Source organism: Lampetra fluviatilis, chromosome 22 (assembly GCF_964198595.1).
Source record: "Lampetra fluviatilis chromosome 22, kcLamFluv1.1, whole genome shotgun sequence".
Lineage (NCBI taxonomy): Eukaryota > Metazoa > Chordata > Hyperoartia > Petromyzontiformes > Petromyzontidae > Lampetra > Lampetra fluviatilis.
Window position 1 is genome coordinate 13,628,295 of NC_136296.1, and position 23,704 is coordinate 13,651,998.

The 23,704-nt window shown below is 55.2% G+C and overlaps 3 protein-coding genes across 7 annotated transcripts; 2 read left to right on the forward strand and 1 right to left on the reverse strand.

Annotated features, from left to right (window-relative positions):
* Positions 1-122: 122 nt before the first annotated feature.
* LOC144938599 (hippocalcin-like protein 1) lies at positions 123-6,119 on the forward strand. Of its 2 annotated transcripts, none has more exons than XM_078866579.1 (4): positions 123-363; positions 2,363-2,765; positions 3,060-3,165; positions 3,501-6,119. In XM_078866579.1, exons 2-4 carry the CDS (start codon positions 2,388-2,390, stop codon positions 3,596-3,598), a joined length of 582 nt encoding a protein of 193 aa, XP_078722705.1. In that variant the 5' UTR covers positions 123-363; positions 2,363-2,387; the 3' UTR covers positions 3,599-6,119. The 2 variants fall into 2 exon arrangements, with proteins under 2 accessions (XP_078722705.1, XP_078722703.1); XM_078866577.1 differs by having other exon boundaries at positions 2,366-2,765.
* Positions 6,120-7,879: 1,760 nt separating this feature from the next.
* Positions 7,880-14,202, forward strand: AK2 (adenylate kinase 2). 2 transcript variants are annotated; one of them, XM_078866581.1, is made up of 7 exons: positions 7,880-8,452; positions 11,499-11,624; positions 11,856-11,966; positions 12,214-12,308; positions 12,855-12,927; positions 13,059-13,254; positions 14,080-14,202. In XM_078866581.1, exons 1-7 carry the CDS (start codon positions 8,333-8,335, stop codon positions 14,091-14,093), a joined length of 735 nt encoding a protein of 244 aa, XP_078722707.1. In that variant the 5' UTR covers positions 7,880-8,332; the 3' UTR covers positions 14,094-14,202. The 2 variants fall into 2 exon arrangements, with proteins under 2 accessions (XP_078722707.1, XP_078722706.1); XM_078866580.1 differs by having other exon boundaries at positions 13,059-14,202.
* A 309-nt stretch (positions 14,203-14,511) lies between these two features.
* Positions 14,512-23,674, reverse strand: EIF2B4 (eukaryotic translation initiation factor 2B subunit delta). 3 transcript variants are annotated; one of them, XM_078866584.1, is made up of 12 exons: positions 23,600-23,674; positions 20,889-21,018; positions 19,559-19,906; positions 18,910-18,992; positions 18,602-18,693; positions 17,718-17,832; positions 17,408-17,484; positions 17,180-17,282; positions 16,941-17,068; positions 16,552-16,729; positions 15,828-16,008; positions 14,512-14,947 (listed from the first exon to the last, which is right to left on the reverse strand). In XM_078866584.1, the coding sequence occupies exons 2-12, from the start codon at positions 21,016-21,018 to the stop codon at positions 14,751-14,753; spliced, it is 1,632 nt and encodes a 543-aa protein (XP_078722710.1). In that variant the 5' UTR covers positions 23,600-23,674; the 3' UTR covers positions 14,512-14,750. The 3 variants fall into 3 exon arrangements, with proteins under 3 accessions (XP_078722710.1, XP_078722708.1, XP_078722709.1); XM_078866582.1 differs by lacking the exon at positions 23,600-23,674 and adding an exon at positions 21,927-21,976; XM_078866583.1 differs by lacking the exon at positions 23,600-23,674 and adding an exon at positions 21,882-21,938.
* Positions 23,675-23,704: the final 30 nt, after the last annotated feature.

Sequence of the window (23,704 nt, forward strand, 5' to 3'; positions counted from 1 at the left end):
CACGTGTGGTGATTATGATTATTATCCATCCAGTCTGAAGATTCTGATTACTGATCTCGGACAGTCCCATCCCCGTGACGTCACGCGCTCGGCCCCGCCCCGCCCCTCTGGCCCCGCCCCGCCCGCTGGCCCCGCCCCATGGAATCGCCGCCGCTGATCCCAGAGCGCGGAGCCCGACCCCTGCGATCCCCACGGACCCCTTTCGTCCCCCTCTCCCCTCGACCCCCTCAGCCCCCTCAGCACCCCCTCAGCACCCCCTCGAGCGCACGGCAGAACGCGGCTTCGCAGACTCGGGGGGTCGCGGAGGCGGCGCGGGGCCTAGAGACACGGGAAGGCGGGGGAGGCGAGGGGAGCCGAACCCCGGTGAGTGAGGGAACCCCGCTGAGTGAGGGGACCCGGTGAGTGAGGGCCCGGCTGAGTAAAGGGACCCGGTGAGTGAGGGGACTCGATGAGGGGACCCACACCCCGCTGAGGGGACCAAGGTGAGTGAGGGGACCCGGTGAGGGGACCAAGGTGAGTGAGGGGACCCGGTGAGGGGACCCCGGTGAGTGAGGGCCCGGGCTGAGTGAGGGGACCCGGCTGAGTGAGTGAGGTTACCAATATCACAGTGATTGAGGGACCCCCTTGAGTGAGTGGACCCACTGAGTCAGCATACCCCAGTGAGTGAGTGGACCTACTGAGTCAGCATACCCCAGTGAGTGAGTGGACCCACTGAGTCAGCATACCCCAGTGAGTGAGTGGACCTACTGAGTCAGCATACCCCAGTGAGTGAGTGGACCTACTGAGTGAGCATACCCCAGTGAGTGAGTGGACCTACTGAGTCAGCATACCCCAGTGAGTGAGTGGACCTACTGAGTCAGCATACCCCAGTGAGTGAGGGGACCTACTGAGTCAGCATACCCCAGTGAGTGAGTGGACCTGGTGAGTCAGCATACCCCAGTGAGTTAGTGGACCCACTGAGTCAGCATACCCCAGTGAGTGAGTGGACCTTGTGAGTCAGCATACCCCAGTGAGTGAGTGGACCTACTGAGTCAGCATACCCCAGTGAGTGAGGGGACCTACTGAGTCAGCATACCCCAGTGAGTGAGTGGACCCACTGAGTCAGCATACCCCAGTGAGTGAGTGGACCCACTGAGTCAGCATACCCCAGTGAGTGAGTGGACCCACTGAGTCAGCATACCCCAGTGAGTGAGTGGACCTACTGAGTCAGCATACCCCAGTGAGTGAGTGGACCTACTGAGTCAGCATACCCCAGTGAGTGAGTGGACCTACTGAGTCAGCATACCCCAGTGAGTGAGGGGACCTACTGAGTCAGCATACCCCAGTGAGTGAGTGGACCTACTGAGTCAGCATACCCCAGTGAGTGAGGGGACCTACTGAGTCAGCATACCCCAGTGAGTGAGTGGACCTGGTGAGTCAGCATACCCCAGTGAGTGAGTGGACCCACTGAGTCAGCATACCCCAGTGAGTGAGTGGACCCACTGTATCAGCATACCCCAGTGAGTGAGTGGACCCACTGAATTAGCATACCCCAGTGAGTGAGTGGACCCACTGAGTCAGCATACCCCAGTGAGTGAGTGGACCCACTGAGTCAGCATACCCCAGTGAGTGAGTGGACCCACTGAGTCAGCATACCCCAGTGAGTGAGTGGACCTACTGAGTCAGCATACCCCAGTGAGTGAGTGGACCCACTGAGTCAGCATACCCCAGTGAGTGAGTGGACCCGGTGAGTCAGCATACCCCAGTGAGTGAGTGGACCCACTGAGTCAGCATACCCCAGTGAGTGAGTGGACCTACTGAGTCAGCATACCCCAGTGAGTGAGTGGACCCGGTGAGTGCGGGAACCCAGACTGGTGAATCATGGCTCCTTTATTACACTTTGTGGTCCCATAGTACTTCTGTGTCCCCGTGGTGTCCCCGTGATATCCCCTTGATATCCTGTCTGTCCCCTTTTGTCCCCATGGTGTCCCCTTGATATCCCCTTGATATCTTGTCTGTCCCCTTTTGTCTCCATGGTGCCCCCTTGATATCCTGTCTGTCCCCTTTTGTCCCCATGGTGTCCCCTTGATATTCCCTTGATATCCTGTCTGTCCCCTTTTGTCTCCATGGTGTCCCCGTGATATCAAACCTTTTCTTTCTCTGTGGGAGTCCCCTTGTCATTACTATCCCCGTGGTGCCCACACGGTCTTCTCAATGGTTATCGACTTGCTATCCGTTTTTTCCTTTGACATCCCCGCATGATCATTCCCATGGTCATCCTCTTGCTATCCCTTTGATATGCCATGGTGTCCCCGTGGTCTCGACCGTGGTTGTCCACTCCCTATGTGCTCTGATATCCCCTTGGTGTCCCCCTCTCTCCTAGCAGGAGGTGCAGGGCTGGGGCCAGCATGGGCAAGCAGAACAGCAAGCTGCGGCCCGAGGCGCTGCAGGACCTGCGGGAGAGCACCGAGTTCTCGGAGCAGGAGCTGCAGGAGTGGTACAAGGGCTTCCTCAAGGACTGTCCAGGGGGCAGCCTCACGGTGGACGAGTTCAAGAAGATCTATGGGAACTTCTTCCCGTACGGCGACGCATCCAAGTTCGCCGAACACGTGTTCCGCACCTTCGACGCCAACGGCGACGGCACCATCGACTTCCGCGAGTTCATCGTGGCGCTGAGCGTGACGTCGCGCGGCAAGCTCGAGCAGAAGCTCAAATGGGCCTTCAGCATGTACGACCTGGACGGCAACGGCTACATCAGTCGGGAGGAGATGCTGGAGATCGTACAGGTGAGTGGGCGGCGGCAGTGAGAAAGATGGTGGAGGTGGTGAGGAGGGTGTACGTTAAGTGGTATAGGTGAGGCGGTGATGGATGTGAATACGAAGGTTATGGAGAGGGAGTGATCTGGGTGGTGAGGCAGAAGAGGTAAAGGGGGGGGGGGGTTGTAACTGAGGAAGTGAAGAAGGTGGGAATGGATGTAATGGAGATGGAGGTAATGTAGGTGAGGGGGTGGTGGGTGCAGGTGGTGATGTCGTCTAAGTCAGTGTTTGTGGGATTCTCTTGCACACTACATCCATCTCTAGGCCATCTACAAGATGGTCTCCTCCGTGATGAAGATGCCGGAGGATGAGTCGACACCTGAGAAACGCACTGACAAGATCTTCAGGCAGATGGACAAGAACCACGACGGTATGGTGCAGTGACATCACACATGCTCCACCCCCCAGCCCTTGCACTCAGCCTCAATGCGGTATGAGGGATTAGGCTCAGCTGCTTAGTTGAGTGGGCAGCCCCTTCCAAAACCGCTGTGTCAGAGTATGAGTGCACTCTTGTGATGGTCTGTGATTATTGGTGTGTGTGTGTGTGTACGTGCCTGTCGCTCTTTTTTTATGTGTGGGTTGGTGTGTGTGTATAGGTGCGTTAATGTTTATATTCGTGTATTGCTGTTTGTGTATTGGTGTGTGTATTGCTGTTTGTGTGTTGGTGTGTCTATTGGTTTGTAACTGGGTGTCTGTGTGCAACAGGCAAACTCTCCCTAGAGGAGTTCATTGCTGGAGCCAAGAATGACCCTTCCATTGTTCGGCTGCTGCAGTGCGACCCGTCCGGCGCCACACAGTTCTGAGGAGGCGAGCGCTCATCCAGCGGCACCAAAGCACGGAGCACGTGACGTCCCGTGTACCTCACAATACCTCGCTTACCATATCACACTTCACGTACCACAATGAGTGTACCAATCGCACCGCATGTATCATCATGCTACACCACGCGCATCGTACCCTACTTTGTGTACAATGCTGCAGCTACCACACCACACATAGCGCAGCACACCTTGCATACCATCCCACGTGTACCACACCAAACACTTCACACCCTGTGTACCATATCACACATTCCACTGTGTATCGCACCACACATCGCCACACGTATCGTGTGACGTAAAACATTCCACATTATATGTATCTCAACACATACAACATCACACCTCAAGTACCACATCACATGTACCACACTCACCGCGCAATGTCTGATGTATGTCATGCACCAAACCTCACATTACCACAGTCGGCGCACAACTCACAGGTACCACACACATTGTGGACCACACACCACACTGTGTATACCAAATGATATATTCCGCAATATGCATGCGCTACACGACATTTCCTGAATACATCACTCCGCATGTACCAGACACACTACACCCACACCGCATGTATTGCACACACCACAGCATACTCTGGGTACCAAATGACATTCCGTGTTATGCATGCACCACGCGACACTTGGTGTCCACGCACCACAGCGGGACACTCCCTGAATATCTGGGCGGTGGCGGGAAGGGGGGGTGGGGGTTAAAGGCACCATTCTTGGGTGGCACCACCACTTTGGTTGCTTCTTACAGCCCCGGCGGGACCACGGTAGCATCCGGTGGAGCAGGAAGTGCTTGCTCAGCCACCGCTACTTGTCCTCGGCAGTCCTGAGGTTCAGTCGATAGCGTTGTCTTAGGTGTGTGAGTGTAATTTGCCTGCGCGTGTATCCGTTTCGTGTTGAGGGAGCAGCGTGAGGAGCTGCAGGTGGCACGGGCGATGCTGAAACTTCCAGCACGGGGGATATCCGGGGAAATCCAAATGACGCCTCTAGCCCTGTGGGGTCTTGGCGGATGCTGCTCACATTCCTAATGTGTTCAATTTCAAGAGATTATTTATAATTACTCTTCCAGTGGAGGTTATGAGAGTGGCTGCTGCTGCTGCCTTTTTTGATTCGCTTGATAAAGGGCCCAGAAAGCATTGCTGTCTTAAACGGCTAGCTCAGAACTTGAGCTGGGATAACCGATTATTTAAGTAATCAATCAATTTCTCTCCTAATTGCCAGTCCCATTACTCGACCAATACCAACATAGTTGGAATAATGTTTATCTCAGTTTCCACGTGTGTCACTTCAGCACAGACGACGTTTAATCAATTCACTTGATCAACTAATCGTCCCAGCTGTCATCTGAACTAGCCCCACCTTGCACTGTCGGGGTTCAGATGAGTCGGAGTGAGTGCTGGTGCTCATTGCCAGGTGGTGCTGGCTGGGGAGAACAATGGCTGCCCGAGCTCAGGCCCCACCACCATCCCAAACACCGGCCTCACCTGCAGCTCCGTTCGCTGCTTTTGTGTTGCCGTGACGTCGCGGTCGTGTGTCCGTGTGGGGCTATGTGAGCAAAGGGAACACTTTGGGACGCATCTTGACCATATGATGGTGCCGTGGGGGGACGTTCTGGCCTGGGGTCACTGTTGAACCAGGGGTTCTTTGTGAGCCTGGTGTTAAGTGTTGAACGTGGAGTCGTTGGTGAACCCAGTGTCATTGTTGAACCTGGTTATCATTGGTGAGCCCTGAGGCACTTGTGACCTTTGAGTCAACGGTGAATCTGGTCTTTCATATTGAACTTGGAGTTGTTTGTGAATTTGGAGTTGTTAGTGAGCCCACGTGTGCCAGAGGGCATGGCGCTCCGTGCTGGGCACGGTGAGTGGCATGGAACCACGTGAAGCCACGCCGACCTTCGTGGCCTCCAGGCCAAAGAGTGGGACTGCCATGATGCATATGGGGAACGGCCCCATCCTGTGTAAGAAGAACGAGGCTGTGGAGGTGGTTTTGTATTTTAACAATTTTTGTAGTGATGTCCGTAATGTAAGGCCCTCCACACTCCCACAACCTCATCCAGTATTCTTCTCCAAGTCGGCATCCCCAAGCCTGGTTCTCTTGGCGCAATGGGGTTTGCTGTGAGAATGTGTTTCGGGCTGCTTGGGGACAAATCCCTGCGTCGTTGTTGGATTCTGCACTGGAGTGGACAGCACTCAATATCCATGTGTGGAAGGGAAGTCTTGTCTGTGGGGATTGAATTTGGGTTAGGGTGGTTTGGAGGTTTTGTGACCTGGAATGAGTAAATAACTCAACGAGGGAGGTTCCAGAGCACGAGGGGTATCGTCCGCACACAGTACGGAGGTGGGGGGCACCTGTGTGGGTTGTGGGGGGCTGGGTAGGTGTTGTGCATGATCAGTTTACAGTGAAGCATTTGTAAACATTTCTTCTATAGCATTCCGTCCCACGCTGGCGCAATAAACGCAGCGTGGCCATTAAACGCACCCTGGACTATTGTACTGTCTGGTCCTCGTCTCATCCCGTCTGTCCTTTCCTTTGGTGTCTTGTCCGATCTGTTCCTACCGCTACCCTATACCTGGGGGGAGTGGGGGTGGACGAGTGCGAGAGCTTGACCCAGGTGAGAGTGGGGAAGATGGGAGGGCTTCAGCTGCCCCCCCCCCCCCCAAGGGGCGCTCAGCGAATTGCGTAAACGTTTGCTCCGTGAAGGGCGCGGGGCAATGCGACTAAAAATAACGGCGCTGAGCGGCGGACGGTGGGGCTGGGGACAGTGACTTGGCGAACACGTGGACATCGACTGTATGTTAACACCAGCTGTAGAATCATCAGATGTGTGAACCTCAATGTTACCATCAACTATGTGATGTGAACATCAGCTGTTAGTGGATATTTAGGGGGGGGGGGGTAGTTCGCTCATTCTCTTCTGCTGCCTCCATTGTCTGAAACTTCTTCCCCCCAGCTACCCCCGTAGTCAAAGCTCAAGGATTTAATTTCTTTTTACTCTGCTCGACTGCCCCGCTCTCAAAATGTATGTCCACAGATGCAGCAGATTGTATTTCAATGCGGTTGCACTATGAAGCGACACTAATCCCAATCGTACCGCACTAATCAGCAGCTGATGCTCGACATCCACCGGCGTTTCGCAATCTCCGCTGTGCATCAGCCGAGTGGCGGCGGCGGTGTAGACGCCTCCCCCCGTCCCTGTCCCGTTCTACGAGGCTCGCAGCGGGGGTCATGGGCGACCTCGGTCTGTAATCCTCGCGTGTAGCTGGGAGCCTCGGAGGGGCCATCGCGACCCAATCCGGGGCGGATTACGGAATAAAGCCGCGGCGCCGCGTCGGTGGCCACGACGACCTAAGCGGCTCCCAGCGCCGCGTCATCTCCCTCCAGCGGGGTCGCTGCTGCTGCTGCTGCTGCCACCACCACACAGCCCACCACCACCACCACGCAGCCCACCACCACCACACAGCCCACCACCACACAGCCCACCACCACCACACAGCCCACCACCACCACCACCACACAGCCCACCACCACCACCACACAGCCCACCACCACCACCACCACACAGCCCACCACCACCACACAGCCCACCACCACCACACAGCCCACCACCACCACCACCACCACACAGCCCACCACCACCACCACGCAGCCCACCACCACACAACCCACCACCACCACTCAGCCCACCACCACACAGCCCACCACCACCACCACCACACAGCCCACCACCACACAGCCCACCACCACCACTCAGCCCACCACCACGCAGCCCACCACCACGCAGCCCACCACCACACAGCCCACCACCACCACACAGCCCACCACCACCACCACCACCACACAGCCCACCACCACACAGCCCACCTCCACGCAGCCCACCACCACCACACAGCCCACCACACACCACCACACAGCACTCCACCACCACACAGCCCACCACCACCACACAGCCCACCACCACCACACTCCACCACCACCACACAGCACTCCACCACCACCACACAGCCCACCACCACGCAGCCCACCACCACCACATAGCCCCCCACCACCACGGGCCATGGGCACAGGGGGGCCCCATCACAGAGACCCCCGACCTGCCACAGAGGCAGGACTTCTGATCGCGGTCTCGATCACGCGGAGACCGCCTCGTCCCCCAAAGATGCACGTGGTTAAATGACGTCACCGAATCGCAGCCAGATGACGTCATCAACAGAAAACATGACGTCATGCACTGACGTCACAGTCGCAATGACGTTTTTCCGGTTCCGTGCATCGCGAGTCGTGGAATTTCCGGTCCCGGGTCGCGTCCTCTCCTCGCACGCGTCGCCGCCTCCTCCTCCTCCTCACCGCCCTCCTCTTCATCGTCCTCCTCACCCTCCTACTCCTCACCGCCCTCCTCTTCATCGTCCTCCTCACCCTCCTCCTCCTCACCGCCCTCCTCTTCATCGTCCTCCTCACCCTCCTACTCCTCACCCTCCTCTTCATCGTCCTCCTCACCCTCCTACTCCTCACCCTCCTCTTCATCGTCCTCCTCACCCTCCTCCTCCTCACCGCCCTCCTCTTCATCGTCCTCCTCACCCTCCTCCTCCTCACCGCCCTCCTCTTCATCGTCCTCCTCACCCTCCTCCTCCTCACCGCCCTCCTCTTCATCGTCCTCCTCACCCTCCTACTCCTCACCCTCCTCTTCATCGTCCCCCTCAACCTCCTCATGGCGCCGCAGGTTCACGCGGAGCGCGACGCGGGGCGCAGCGCGGGGCTCGCGGCCGAGATGCGCCGCGGGATCCGCGCGGTGCTGCTCGGACCCCCGGGGGCCGGGAAGGGGACCCAGGTGAGGACCGTCAGGGGGGAGGGAGGTGAGGGGTGAGGGAGGTGAGGGGTGAGGGAGGTGAGGGGTGAGGGAGGTGAGGGAGGTGAGGGGTGAGGGAGGTGAGGACCGCCAGGGGTGAGGGAGGTGAGGGAGGTGAGGGGTGAGGGAGGTGAGGGGTGAGGGAGGTGAGGACCGCCAGGGGTGAGGGAGGTGAGGGGTGAGGGAGGTGAGGACCGCCAGGGGTGAGGGAGGTGAGGGGTGAGGGAGGTGAGGACCGTCAGGGGTGAGGGAGGTGAGGGAGGTGAGGGGTGAGGGAGGTGAGGACCGCCAGGGGTGAGGGAGGTGAGGGGTGAGGGAGGTGAAGACCGTCAGGGGTGAGGGAGGTGAGGGAGGTGAGGGGTGAGGGAGGTGAGGGGTGAGGGAGGTGAGGACCGCCAGGGGTGAGGGAGGTGAGGGGTGAGGGAGGTGAGGACCGCCAGGGGTGAGGGAGGTGAGGGAGGTGAGGGGTGAGGGAGGTGAGGGGTGAGGGAGGTGAGGACCGCCAGGGGTGAGGGAGGTGAGGGGTGAGGGAGGTGAGGACCGCCAGGGGTGAGGGAGGTGAGGGGTGAGGGAGGTGAGGACCGTCAGGGGTGAGGGAGGTGAGGGGTGAGGGAGGTGAGGACCGCCAGGGGTGAGGGAGGTGAGGGGTGAGGGAGGTGAAGACCGTCAGGGGTGAGTGGGTGAGGGGGGTGAGGGAGGTGAGGGAGGTGAGGGAGGTGAGGGGGGTGAGGGAGGTGAGGGGTGAGGGAGGTGAGGGGTGAGGGAGGTGAGGACCGTCAGGGGTGGGGGAGGTGAGGTCAAGGGTGGGGGAGGGAGCCCGATGGAAGAGGAGAGGAAGGTGAGTTGACGGGTGAATGTAGGGGAAGGGTCGCGGTGAGGGGAGGTGATGAGAGATGTTTGGTGAAGAGATGGGTTGAGGGTAGAGGTTTGTGGGGAAAGATGAAGTGATGATTGGATCAGAGGACGGAGAGATTTAATTGAATTCAGGAGAGCTAAAGAGACTTCGGGCTCGAGGGGAGGTATCGGTTTGAGGCGGGCACGGTGAGAGGTGACGGGAAGAGGGGTGAGGCGACAAGGGAGGGGAGAGAAAGGGTCGTGAGAGGTGATGGAGGTCGCGGGTGAGAACTGTACCGTGGTTGGGGGGGAAGAGACGGAGCGAGGGGAGGTGAGGTGGGGGCGAGGTGGGGGGTGATGTGGGGGTGAGGTGGAGGTGAGGTGGGGGTGGAGGTGAGGTGGGGTGGGGGCGAGGTGGGGGTGAGGTGGAGGTGAGGTGGGGGTGAGGTGGAGGTGAGGTGGGGTGGGGGTGAGGGGGGGTTTACGGGGAGGGTGAGAGGGATGCGTGGTGAGGTGTGTTACGAGGACATGGCATGAGGGGTGGGGAGGCCCTGGAATTCGTGTTCCATCTCGGGCGATGCAGACGTCACCGGTGAGGGGCGGTGGTTGGGGCAGCAGGACCCCCCCCGCCCCGGGTGCCCCCTCCCTGCAGCGGGGACGCTGTGTGGCCGGATTCCTGACGGCGGAAAAGGGCCGCGGGACGACGGCTCCACCCACCCTGGCGGGGCCGGGGAGCGGCAGCGCAGCTCACGGCCAACCCGGCCTCAGTCAGTTACCTAGTGCTGTGTGTAAACATCTCCACTAAGGAGACAAAGACGGTCGGGCGTTGATCTGGCCACCCACCTCGTGTACCCTTTCGGCCTTCATAGGTGCTCGCCTACAGCACTTGCCTCAAACGTATTTTGAGGCTATAAAGGGGAACTTTGTCTTGTGTGTGAAGGTGTGCGCCTGGCGTCTTTCCGTGCACAATTGTGTGTGTGTGCTTGTGAAGGTGCGTGTGTGAAAGCCTGTCTCTTAGTCAACCCATGGCACCTGGGTCTGTTCTGTGACCTGCCAGCGAGCCTTCTACACTTCACGTGGCCTCAAAGTGCACACAGCGTGGCACAAGCGCCGTGAAGACGTCGCCACCACTTAGTGGTGAATGGCGGTGATGTTTGTGTTTTTTGCGTTGCACAATCCTCGCCTGGCACAATCGCTGTGTGGACGTGGCTGGCTCTCCGAGGCGAATGGTGGTGGTGGTGGTTGCGGTGTTTATGATGCTGCCTTATCTGTGTATTTGCACGTCTGTTGCTGTGTGATAATGTTTTGTGGGAGAGTTTGCATCTCTGGATGTGTATGAAAGTTTGTACAATGCGTGAATTTGTACATAATGCGTGTGTAAAGGTGTGTACATAATTGCCCCAACAGCCTGTTAAGGTTATACGGGGGATCTTTGTCTCTGTACATAATGGGTGTGAAGGTTTGTGTGAATCAAGGGTGTGTGTTGAACTTTTATGTGCTGACCCAAACAACTTTCCCCAACAACAGTCTGTTGAAGAGCATCAGTGGGATTATTTACAGGGTGACAGTCTCATTGTGAAACCTTAACCCAAAATATCCAACTTCCACCATATACGGACATTCACGTGAGGTTAAAGGCCAGTCCAGGTTGGCGCACTGGATGACTAAATCTTACGGTTACAGCGTTCACCACGGCGGCCTGCTGATTTTGACCCACAAATGGTTAACCCGCGACCACTGTCACCGCCCCATGTGTAGTGTATGACATCTGCTGTGTGTGTGTATACTGTATCATGGTGGGGAGCAGTTAGCGTGCTGCGCTACGAACCCGGCAATCCAAGTTCAATTCCCGCTCAGCCACCAACACCTTTAACAATCTAAACTGGTCCTGGGTCTCCCCTGGGTCGACTCGGCCTCAAATGAGTACCTGGTGGGATGTGTAAACATCACCACTCGGGGTACACAGGGGGCTGGGCGTGGTGTTGGCCACCCACCCCCTCGTGTGCCGTCCCGGCCTTCATAGGTGCTAGCACTTGCCCCAACAGTCTGTTCAGGCTATATGGATGATCTGTGTATCATGTATGTCTATGTATGTATAGTGTATGATTTATGTTTGCGGATGTGTAGTAGATGTCGTGTATGACGTGTTTGTGATAAATGTGTCGCATATGGTGTGTGCGTGTGTGCACTCCAGGCCCCACGTCTGGCGGAGGAGTACTGCGTTTGCCACCTGTCCACGGGGGACATGCTGCGTGCCATGGTGTCCAGCGGCTCCATGCTGGGGCGACGCCTCAAGGAGACGATGGACGCCGGAAAGTTGGTGGGCGCTCATTCCCACACACAGACCCCTCGTAGTAGCTTTCCAGGATGGTGGCGCTATTGCTGTTAGCAAGCACCTATGAAGGCTGGCATGGTGCGTGGCCATCTTTATCTACCTAATGCCGATGTTTACACAATGACCAGATACTTATGAGGTTGTACGCGTGTGTGCACGTTTGTGTACGTGCCCTTGTGTCCATGTGTCTGTGCATCTGTGTTTGTCTTTGTGCAGGTGAGCGATGAGATGGTGGTGGAATTGATTGAGCAGAACTTGGACAGCCCAGCCTGCAGTAAGGGATTCTTGCTGGATGGTTTCCCACGCACTGTGCGCCAGGCCGAGATGGTGAGCGGGGGTCTCCTGTGTGAGTGGGGCGAGTTGCGTGGTGAGGTGGCAAGCAGTGTGTTGAGGGGGTAAGGTGGTGTGGTGACCGGATGAGGTAGGCGAGTGGGTAAGTGGTATGAGTGGGCGAGTGATGAATGACGGGTTGTGTGGTGTGGTCAAGGGGTGTGTGACGAGGGAGTGTGTGGTGAATGGTTGTATTATGTGATGAGGGGGTGAGTATTATAATAAAGTGGCTTGTATCACACAGCTCGATGATTTGTTGGATCAGAGGAAAGAGAAACTCAACTCCGTCGTCGAGTTCCAAGTGGACGACTCCCTGCTCATCCGTCGCATCTGTGGCCGGTATGGGAGTCATCCACAACCACAAAATCACAATCATAGCCACGTTCATCGCTATAGTTACAGCCAGTTATAACCACATTCATAGCGACAGTTATGACGACAAACATAAATTTACCCCACGTAGCCTGCACAGGCTGTTGGGGGAAGTGCTGCGAGCGTACCGGCTGTGCACTTGTGACGGCCGGTACAGTGCACGGGGAGGCGGTGTGGTGGGCAACACACCCGGCCATATTTTTATTCTTAGTCCTGATGATGACACACCACGCAGAGTGCTCATTTAAGGCTGCGTCAACCTGGGGAGGGATGCTTTGGAGGAGCGACTCGGATATCACTAGCAACTGGTGTTAACCATGGCTGGGATTTAAGCTTGGGTCACTGGATTTGTAGCGCAGTATGCTACCACATCACCACTATCCCACAGTCGCAAATATAGCTACAGCCATAATCATTAACACTGTAAGAGCACTCTCCCATTAAACACACAACAGCTCAATGCTGTGCCAGACCCCAGTAATGTCTGTCTTGTCTGCCCGTCGTGTGTTCCAGGCTGATTCACAAAGAGAGTGGGCGCTCCTACCACGAGGAGTTCAATCCCCCAATTGTGCCCATGCGTGATGACGTGAGTGCCACCCTCCCCATGCCCTTCTGGGCCTGCTTCTTCTGCTCGCGCTACTGTGGAGTGGTTTGGTCCATCGCTCCACTGCGGTGTCCTGAGCGTCTGCCTCGTGTTTCTTCCCCGTGGCGATGCAGGTGACGGGAGAGCCTCTCATCCGGCGCTCGGATGACAACGAGCAGGCGCTGGCGTCGCGGTTGGCGTCGTATCACACGCAAACAAGCCCTCTGGTCGGCTACTATCAGCGGCGTGGGCTGCACACCGCGGTGGACGCGGCACAGTCTCCCGACGTGGTGTTCGCCAGCATCCAGGCGGCCTTCGCTCGCGCAGAAAGTAAAGACCTGGTCGTGTTCCTTTGAGGTCTCGTGGGGTCCGAGGTGCCCGCTTCGGTTGGTGTCTCCGAGGGTCATCAGGGTTTTGCCGAGGGTCTGGCTCGGGGCTCTTCTTTCCGTCCCCTGTGGACGCTCTCCTGCCTCCTGATCTCTTCCCAACCCAGCTCGGGTCATCCTGTTGCCCTGGGGCTCATGACCCCGGCCACACCCTCCAAGAGCTGGGCTGACTGCCCAGGTGAAACGACTGTGGCATCCCCTCTTGGTGATACACCACCCCTCCTCATGAGGCAGTCCATGACAAGGGAAATTGGATACAATTTTACTCGTTTTATGCCACTTAACACAGATTTCTTCTTGCTGGTGCCTCTCCCCAGAAGGCATTGTCACCCACCTGACCTCTCTCCTTTCTTTCTGTCCTCAATCTCCTCTTGCTTTCTGCCGCTGCAGATTCTATTCGGCATCTCTACCCACGAAGTTGCACTTGGCTGATTAGCTGTACTTGGTGTCTTTGCACGGACGTTTAACTCGGCCGGTAAATTCGTTTCGGTTTGCACGGCTGGTAAACTCGGCCGGTAAATTCGGTGCGTTTACGACTGGTAAACTAGGATGGTAAATTTGGTGTCTTTGTGCCCCAGAGGTTATGCTCCGAGCTGACCGCACATGACCTCTTGACAATCACCGACTGGGTGCTTGATCACAATTGTGGGGGTGTGCGATGGTGTGGATTTGTGAAACGAAGCAGCCACGGTCGCACTGGGAGATCCGCCCTTGACCACTCTGCTGCTGCTGGCTCGGAGTTTAATTTGCACAAATGTTTCTGTTCCAGAACAAGGTCACTAGGCTGAAGCCTCCACTCGCTCTGCTGCCTTGCAGATGAATCTGCGTGCCTCCTTGCCCACCGTTTACAGTCATTGCTGCACATTACTGAAGCAATAAACATTTCACTTGGCCAGCATCCTCTTGCCTCACTCATCTACGGCTCCAGTAATGAATGCACGCAGCACAACACACACGCTGAATGTAGAACCATTCTCCTGGAATACAAACATGTGCATTTTGTGTATGTGGACACCTGTAGGTGTTAGTGGCACGGACTTGCCCATTTTTTTACTATTAACACTTTGAAAGTGAAATAGGTAAACATTGTGCCTGCTGAGCAACCTATTTATGTAAACAAGGAATTGCAGTTTCTGACCAAATCAAATATAATTCCCAACCAAAAACGCAGTTGCACACAAAGACACAAGTGTAACTTCCATGTGCTGTTCACGAGCACCTAAAAGTTCAGCACACGTTTATTCTCACCCTTCATTATGCGCACACACAAATATCGCAGGTAATTGGGTGCACGTGCGCTGTGGTGGAATCATTTACCAAGCAGAGCAAGGTTGTCACCCATTCACCAAAGCCACTACGCGAGCTCCCTATGCAGAGATGCACAGGCCCAGCAAAAATCGCACGGTGACAGGAGCGGGGTAGACCACTGCGCCGCTGCCCTCAGTCGTCGCTCTTGACACGCAGCACGACTGGCACCGACGTGCAGGGGATCATGCCCACGTCCGTGATGACCATGGCCACAAAGTCGGGCGGCGTCACGTCATACACCAGGTTCAGCAGCTTGAGGCTGGGCACGTCGCGCCAGCCGCTCAGGGGAGTCTCGTCCCCGCGTGAGCACACCAGGTTGTCCGGGTCGTCTTGGGGGACGCAGAGTTCCCGTGCAGACACACAGACAAAGATCCCCCATATATCCTTAAACAGACTGTTGGGGCAAGTGCTGTTAGCGATTAGCACCTTTGAAGGCCGACAGTGTGGCACGACGGGGTGGATGACCAGCACCATGCCCAGTGCTGATGTTCACACCGCATCAGGTAACCATTTAAGGTCTAACCAGACACAAAAATACATGCCCAATTTAACCTTATTGACCAAAACCAGAAGTGACCATGATCACGTTTTTAGGTTTGACAATAAGGGTGATTTTAAATTAAAGCTTTCGTGACTGCAGGGATTCATATTCTTGGTTCTTTTGGTAAAGTCACGTAGAAGGGAAATAATAAAATAATGGGAATATTTAAATATTAAATAATAAAAATTTAATATTTATATTACTTTATTATTTACCTTCTATGTGACTTTACCGAAAGAACCAAAAATATGATAAGGGTCATGTGGCTGCCTTTTGACATGTGCTGCATCAAATGTTGAATAAAAAGGAAAGGGTCGTCATTTTAACATAATGCACCCAGCAGAAGGAAATCCACCAGCAATAAAAACGCTAAATAGAAATTACCTGAAGAGATACTTCAAGCATTTGCTATTCACATCGTTGGCAAATACCAAATGTAATAATGCCAAGACCAGCATCGGAGCGGTCTCTACGAGTGCGGCGACCAAGTGGAAAACCTAAGAACAGATGGTGGGAGACTTGAGGCAGAATTACGGGTTTCGTCTAAGAGGTCTGTGTGGTGCAGTCGCTGCGTGATTGGCAGAGGGAAGAAAGCATTGGTAGCAATGAGACATCTTGATGGCCACGCCATGGCCAGTGTTTAGTGAGCGGGGATGGGCGCCGATTACCGAGCTCGTTGGACACGAAGGAGTCGGTCTGCACGCGCTCGCAGAACTTGTATGTCTCGCAGCAGATGAGCACGGGGACGTTGTAGGCCCTGGCCACCAGCGTCACCTGCGAGCTGCCTAGGCGCGACATCACGTAGCCGTTGGCCAGGAGAGCGTGGGCACCCAGAAACACCTTGGACACCTGGAAGCGACAGCACCAACGAGACCTCGGTTTGTCCATACACTTAGGTACAGGAGGATTCTTGGTATCTGTGGTGCTGTGGGGAATCCTAGTATGTGTGGCTTTATTCCATGGGAAAACAAATTGCAGGTAATCGCAAGTAGAATGTGCCACTCAACTAGGCTGCAAAAATGCGAAAAGCAAAATAGTTCTGCAAAGAAGGATGGGAAAACTGTGGATTGTCACAAATAGCAATAGTGCCAAGGACAATAGTATCCATGGCCCTATAGCTGTAAACAATCTGAGTTGCAAGTAATAGGATATCTGTTCAGAGTTCTCCCATAATTCATCACGGTTGACCATCGGTTCTATCACTCCACCAATCGGCAAATACAAAAATAGTGCGTCTTCGCACGTGTGCCGCTGGACGGGAGGTGACCGGCAAGGCTTGGTGACGTCATCAGTAGCACTGACCACGTCACGCAGGGTGTGCCTCGCAGGGTGGGGGGGGGGGGTCCTGGGAAGTGGGGGCGGCCAATCGCGGTGCGACGGCACGGGCCTCACCTCCTGCATGGCGTAGGCGAGTGCCGTGACGAGGACGTAGGTGCAGGGCACGCCGTGGCGGACCAGGCGCCGCATCGCCTCGCGTGCTTCCATGCGGGGCCGGCTGTCCACCAGCACGACACGGAACGTGCGGCCCCGCGTTCGTGCCTCTACGAGCACCCTGTTCACCAGCGACGAGCTGGGGCGTGGCGGTGAGAGCGTGTGTGGTGAAATTCAGTCATCTTGTCAGTCATCTCGGTCAGTAAAACGCATAGGCACCGGGCCTATCCCTTGACCATGGCGAATGTATGTGCGAAGTGTCTAGGACGTGTCTGTACGCGTACACATGGTGCAGGCGAGCAGTGTGCATACACGTGTGTGCGTGTGTACGTGACTGGGTAAGCTCGTACCATCCGTACACCAGGATCGTGTCGCCGTCCTTGATTTTCTGAATGGCGAAGTCTGCGATGGCCTTGGCCGCCAGCTCGATCTTATTCTGTACGAAGCTGTCGATCCAATCGCACAGCAACTCCTTGGCCTGAGCGAGAGACACACACACAACTGTCTAGACACACACACACACACAACTGTCTAGACACACACACACCTGTCAAGACACACAGGCATCTGTCTCTAGATGCACACACACCTGTCTCTCGGGAGTGCCGGCAGGGATGCTGCTGATGCAGCTCTTGAGATGCTTGATGGCATTGCCCATGCTCACAGCCAAGGGTCGGCACTGATTCAGGAAGCTGCAGGGAGGAGTAGACATGGGTCAGCTCAGCTTCTCAACTCCTCCTCAAGCCCAGCGCCGATCTCCAGTCCAAAGATTGGCTGCGGGCTGGGTTTAGGCTTCACAGGGTGAGTGGCGAGTCACCTGATGTCGGGCTTAAGTTTGTTGACCAGGTCGCGGCACAGGTCTTCGTTGAGGGGCGTGGAGTAGTCACGGATCACCTGCGCACAGCAAGAGCACGGAGGAGGAGGATCGCAACGCCATCGCTCACTCGACAATCCACAATCACCACAATCGCTCTACAATGCCAGTACGCGATGGAGAAATGGTGTCGGTACCGCGGCCTGAGCAGTGCCGCGACCTCAGTGGTATGGGGCCCCCCCTGCCGGCTACGGCTGCCGTGCCCCGCGTGAGTACGTGCGTGCGCGTGTCGGGCGCTGCTGTGTGGCGGCACCTGCTTGAACACGTGCAGCAGCGCAACGGCACGCGCGTTGGAGCCCGTGATGAGGCCCTGGGAGTACTGCAGGCCCAGCCGCAGCACGGACGGGTGGATCACACACGAAGACAGGCTGCGTGCAGAATAAATTAAAATACAAAGATCCCCTGTATAGCCTTAATAGACTGTTGGGGCAAGTGCTGTTAGCGATCACCTATGTAGGGTGGCACGGAATACGACGAGGTGGGTGACCAGAACTACGCCAGGCCACCTTTGTCTCCCCAGTGGTGATGTCAAACTCATTTGTGGCTGAGTCGACCTAGTGGAGGCCCAGGACTGGTTCAGATAATCGTCAGTTGTGTTGGCTGTGAGCAGGAATCGAAATCGGGTCGCCGAGTTTGTAGGGCAGAGCGCTAACCACTGTGCTACTACTCTCAACAATACACACACCCACACACGTTACACTGAGCAGCCAGAGTACACACACAAATAGGTTACACAGTACAGAGTACACACACAGGTTTCACAGTGCAGCTCGGGTACACACAAATAGGTTACAAAGTACCCAGAGTACATACATAGGATACACAGTACACACACAGATTACATAGCGGTGCCAGAGGGGGAACACATCGCTTACACAGTACACGGTACACACAGAGTGCCAGCGTAAGTGAGACACAGGGTGTGATTGAGATATAGGGCGAGGTCGTAAGTGAACACGGGATGAGGTACCTGAGTGATTAAGACACAAAGTGACGGTTGGGTGAATGAGTGGACACGGGTGAGAACCTGAGTGAGGTACCCGAGTGAGAGACAGGGTCAAAGTGTGAATGACACACAGCGTGAGGAAGTGAGTGGACATGGGGTAAGGTACCCGAGTGAGACACGGGGTGAGGTACCTGAGGGAGTGAGTGAGGGACATCTGCCGGCTGTACTGGTGCAGGTGGGAGAAGAGAGTGACCTTGCGTGTCGAGTCCGTTCGCTGTGGCACCTGCGTGAGTGACAGTGGTGAGAGTGATGAGCGTGCTGAGTGAGAATGGTCAGCAGAGCGAGAGGTGAGTGGGGCGAGCAAGGTAAGTGGGGTGAGCGAGGTGAGCTTAGTGTGGCGAGTAAGGTGAGGAAAGTGAGAGTTTGTGAGCATGGTAAGCGTGGCGAGCGAGGCGAGCGTGGCGAGCGTGGCGAGCGTGGCGAGCGAGGTGAGTGGCACCTGCTGCCGCTCGAGTTTCTTGGCGAGTTTCTTCTGAGCGGCCGGGTCGTCGGCCTGCATGTGCTCCGAGACACGCTTCACCACTGCGCACACACCGGCAACTCAACTCAACCTCAATAAGAATGGGCCACAACACAATTCAATAGATCGCATCGCAACACAACTAGTCGTAATTAAACTAAAATCAACACAAAGTAACAACTCAAAACAAATAAATATGAGTTTTTGCTAAATGGTCGTTGAGGCAGTGCTTATCTCTTTACAGTCCTGCAGAGGCAGTGGTGGAAATTCCACATTCCTGTCAGATTTGAACTCACAACCTTGTTGCAATCCACTCGCTCTACCGCTGAGCCACCTGGTACACAACACAACTTAACACATTTTAATACAACACGTGACTGAACAATTCACAACGTAACATGACACAGCACAGCACAATTTCAGGATACACATATACCTACTTGACATATCCTGATATTATGCAACAATTTAAGAAAACTTAACACATCACAGCCCAACACAAGTGAACGCAACATTGCCGGACGCAAACCTCACCCCACATGCTGCGCATCACCACGAGGTGGGAGGAGGGGGGGGCACGTGAGACATTCACATGCGGTTAAGGGGGTGCCGACCCCACTGCTCTCACCGGGGCCCCCGTCCAGCCCAGGGGGTTTGGGTTTCGGGTCGGTGGTTGGGCCGGCTCCCCGAGATTTGGCAGAGGCGCAAGGGGCGAGGGCACCGCTATCCCCCCCGCGCTTCGAGGTCTTGCCGAGCCGCTCGGCCTCCTGGCGTGCGCGCCGCTCTGCGCGTAACTCCGCCTTGCTCTTGCCGGGCCCACTCGCTTCTCCCGGAGCTCCCCTCTCGTTCGTAAGGGCCGAAGTGGAGGTGGAGGGAGGGGAGGGGGTGGGGGGGGCAGTCACCCTGACCCCACAATCCCTCCCATCGCCACTCGCTGTAGCCGCGGCCGGGATGGGTGGCGCCGCTGGTGCCGGTTCTGAGAGAGGGAAACGCGGGGTGGCAGGGAAACGAATCCTCACTATGCCACCCAGGCACTACTGATCCACACACCTACACCCACTCACCTACACCCAGAGAGATACACTCACACGCCTACACACAGAGATACACCCACACAGCAACTACACTAACAGCCACAATTCGCCACTCAGTGATGGTGACATCACCATGCTTGTACCAGGCTAGATGTGCTTTGAGGCCAAGTTCAGTGTCGAAGGTACGCTGGCAGGTCATGGGACAGACCCAGGTGTCATGGGTTGACTGACTGAGATGACTGGCAGGTGCACCACCTTTGCTCCCCACTGTACCTACTCGCTGCGTTTTAGTAGCCCGACGCTCCGCTCGTTGTTGTGAGCGTTGCATCCTTCACGAGGCCGATCTGACACCACTGGTATCAGTTACCGACATGTCCACTCAACTCCACATTCCCATCTCTTTTCAAGCTCGTCCTGCGCCCGTTTAGTCCCCTCTATCCTGCCAAACAGAAGCTGCTTGGGCATACGGTGGCTGGGCATGCGGCAAATGCAGCCTCGCCTGCCGGAGGAGTTCACCGATGGGATTGTTTCGAGATCTTTCAACGCTAATACCTGAAGCTTCGTGTGTTGTGACAGACCAGGTAGCTTCCACACAGCGTTACACAGCTGATGAAAGATAACACCAATGGACTGATTCGTAATGAAACCTTTGCTGCCAAACCGAAGCTGGTCGGTCATAAGCACACTGCCCAGTATCGGAAACTTTTCCACTCTCTCCACAACTGCCCCAATACCCGTGGGGATTTGTGGGCGTGAGTGTTTGTTCACACAAAATACCGAGGCAGGTGCTTGGTTTTGGTGGGGCTGATGGTAAGGACCCACTTCGTGGTGGCAAGCTCCAGGTTCAGCAGCAGATCATCCAACTCCTTCTCAGAGTGAGTAGCAATCACCAGATCACCCATGCAACGTTCACACCGCACCAACCTGAACCTCCCCCACTGTCGCCTGTGTCCCCGTGCACTTCCTCCTTATTCTTTTTCTTCTTCTGCTGCTGCTTCCTCTCCTTGCGTAGCCTCTGCTTCTCCTCCTTGGAGAGTTCGGGAACCGCCTCCATCTGCGGGGAGCGGGAGGGCGACGCCACCACACTTCTGGGACGCTCGACCGGGACACGCGGGGACCCCGTAACCCTTCCCCCGCCCAGTTTTATATAACCCCGCCCCCTCACGCACTAGCCCCGCCCACTCACACTAACCCCGCCCACTCACGCACTAGCCCCGCCCACCCACTCACTAGCCCCCCCCACTCACGCACTAGCCCCGCCCACCCACGCACTAGCCCCCCCATCTATCCTGCCCACTCACGCACCAGCCCCGCCCACTCACGCACTAGCCCCGCCCACCCACGCACTAGCCCCGCCCACTCGCGCACTAGCCCCGCCCACTAACGCACTAGCCCCCTCCACTCACTCACTAGCCCCGCCCACTCACGCACTAGCCCCGCCCACACGGGCGGGCCCTGGATGTGCGTGAAGTGCGCGGCGCGGCACCGGGAACGTGGAGTGGGTGAGGCCACGCGTTTGTAAACGGAGACAAATCCTGAATCTCGCAAAAGCTTCACAGCGAACACGGAGCAGACTTTCTTAAACTACCGCGATTATCCCGGACGAATCGGGATGGACCCGGTAGCTTCAGGAAAATTACACAGGGAGGGAGGGAGATGGGGCACACGGGGAGATGACAGACCCAGGTAGAAGGGGGCACACGGGGAGCGGGGGGACACGGGGAGAGGGGGGCACACGGGGGGACACGGGGAGCGGGGGGACAACGCAGAGGGGACGGGGGGAGAGGGGGGACCCGAGGGGACACGGGGAGAGGGGGGGAAGGAGTGGGAGAACCAGAAGACAGAGAGGACTTGGGTAAGATGGGACTCTGGGAGGGAGGAAGATCGGGAGAAAGGGGATACCGGGAGAAAGGGGACCTGGGTAGAGAGGAGGGAGACGCGGGGAGAGGGGGACCCTCGCACCTCGTTGGGAGCCTTGCCGACTGCTGCAACAGCACTGTACGTCACGTGGCCTACGGCGCATGCGCAGTGGGGCGCACCCTGCACGTACAGTGCGCCTCACGCTGTTACTGTCGTCAGCGTCGCGTCTCGCGTGGCCGCAGCGATCAACGAACTAACAACGACATCACTAAAATACTCACAGCGACATCACTAAAATACTCACAGCGACATCACTAAAATACTCACAGCGACATCACTAAAATACTCACAGCGACATCACTAAAATACTCACAGCGACATCACTAAAATACTCACAGTGACATCACTAAAATACTCACAGCGACATCACTAAAATACTCACAGCGACATCACTAAAATACTCACAGCGACATCACTAAAATACTCACAGCGACATCACTAAAATACTCACAGCGACATCACTAAAATACTCACAGCGACATCACAAATACAGCGACATCACTAAAATACTCACAGTGACATCACTAAAATAATCACAGTGACATCACTAAAATACTCACAGCGACATCACTAAAATACTCACAGCGACATCACTAAAATACTCACAGCGACATCACAAATACAGCGACATCACTAAAATACTCACAGCGACATCACTAAAATACTCACAGCGACATCACTAAAATACTCACAGCGACATCACAAATACAGCGACATCACTAAAATACTCACAGTGACATCACTAAAATACTCACAGTGACATCACTAAAATACTCACAGTGACATCACTAAAATACTCACAACGACATCACTAAAATACTCACAGTGACATCACTAAAATACTCACAACGACATCACTAAAATACTCACAGCGACATCACTAAAATACTCACAGTGACATCACTAAAATACTCACAGCGACATCACTAAAATACTCACAGCGACATCACTAAAATACTCACAGTGACATCACTAAAATACTCACAACGACATCACTAAAATACTCACAGCGACATCACTAAAATACTCATAGCGACATCACTAAAATACTCACAGTGACATCACTAAAATACTCACAGCGACATCACTAAAATACTCACAGCGACATCACTAAAATACTCACAGCGACATCACTAAAATACTCACAGCGACATCACTAAAATACTCACAGCGACATCACTAAAATACTCACAGTGACATCACTAAAATACTCACAGCGACATCACTAAAATACTCACAGCGACATCACTAAAATACTCACAGCGACATCACTAAAATACTCACAGCGACATCACTAAAATACTCACAGCGACATGACTAAAATACTCACAGCGACATCACTAAAATACTCACAGCGACATCACTAAAATACTCACAGCGACATCACTAAAATACTCACAGCGACATCACTAAAATACTCACAGTGACATCACTAAAATACTCACAGCGACATCACTAAAATACTCACAGCGACATCACTAAAATACTCACAGCGACATCACTAAAATACTCACAGCGACATCACTAAAATACTCACAGCGACATCACTAAAATACTCACAGCGACATCACTAAAATACTCACAGCGACATCACTAAAATACTCACAGCGACATCACTAAAATACTCACAGCGACATCACTAAAATACTCACAGCGACATCACTAAAATACTCATAGCGACATCACTAAAATACAACGAACACCAAAATACTCACAGCGAGCGAACATCACACAGTCAAATGTGCCCCGTGTTTTCAATTTTCAGCATCATCAGCCACGATCTAACCACTGCTGGATGATGGCCTCCCTTAGCCACCAAC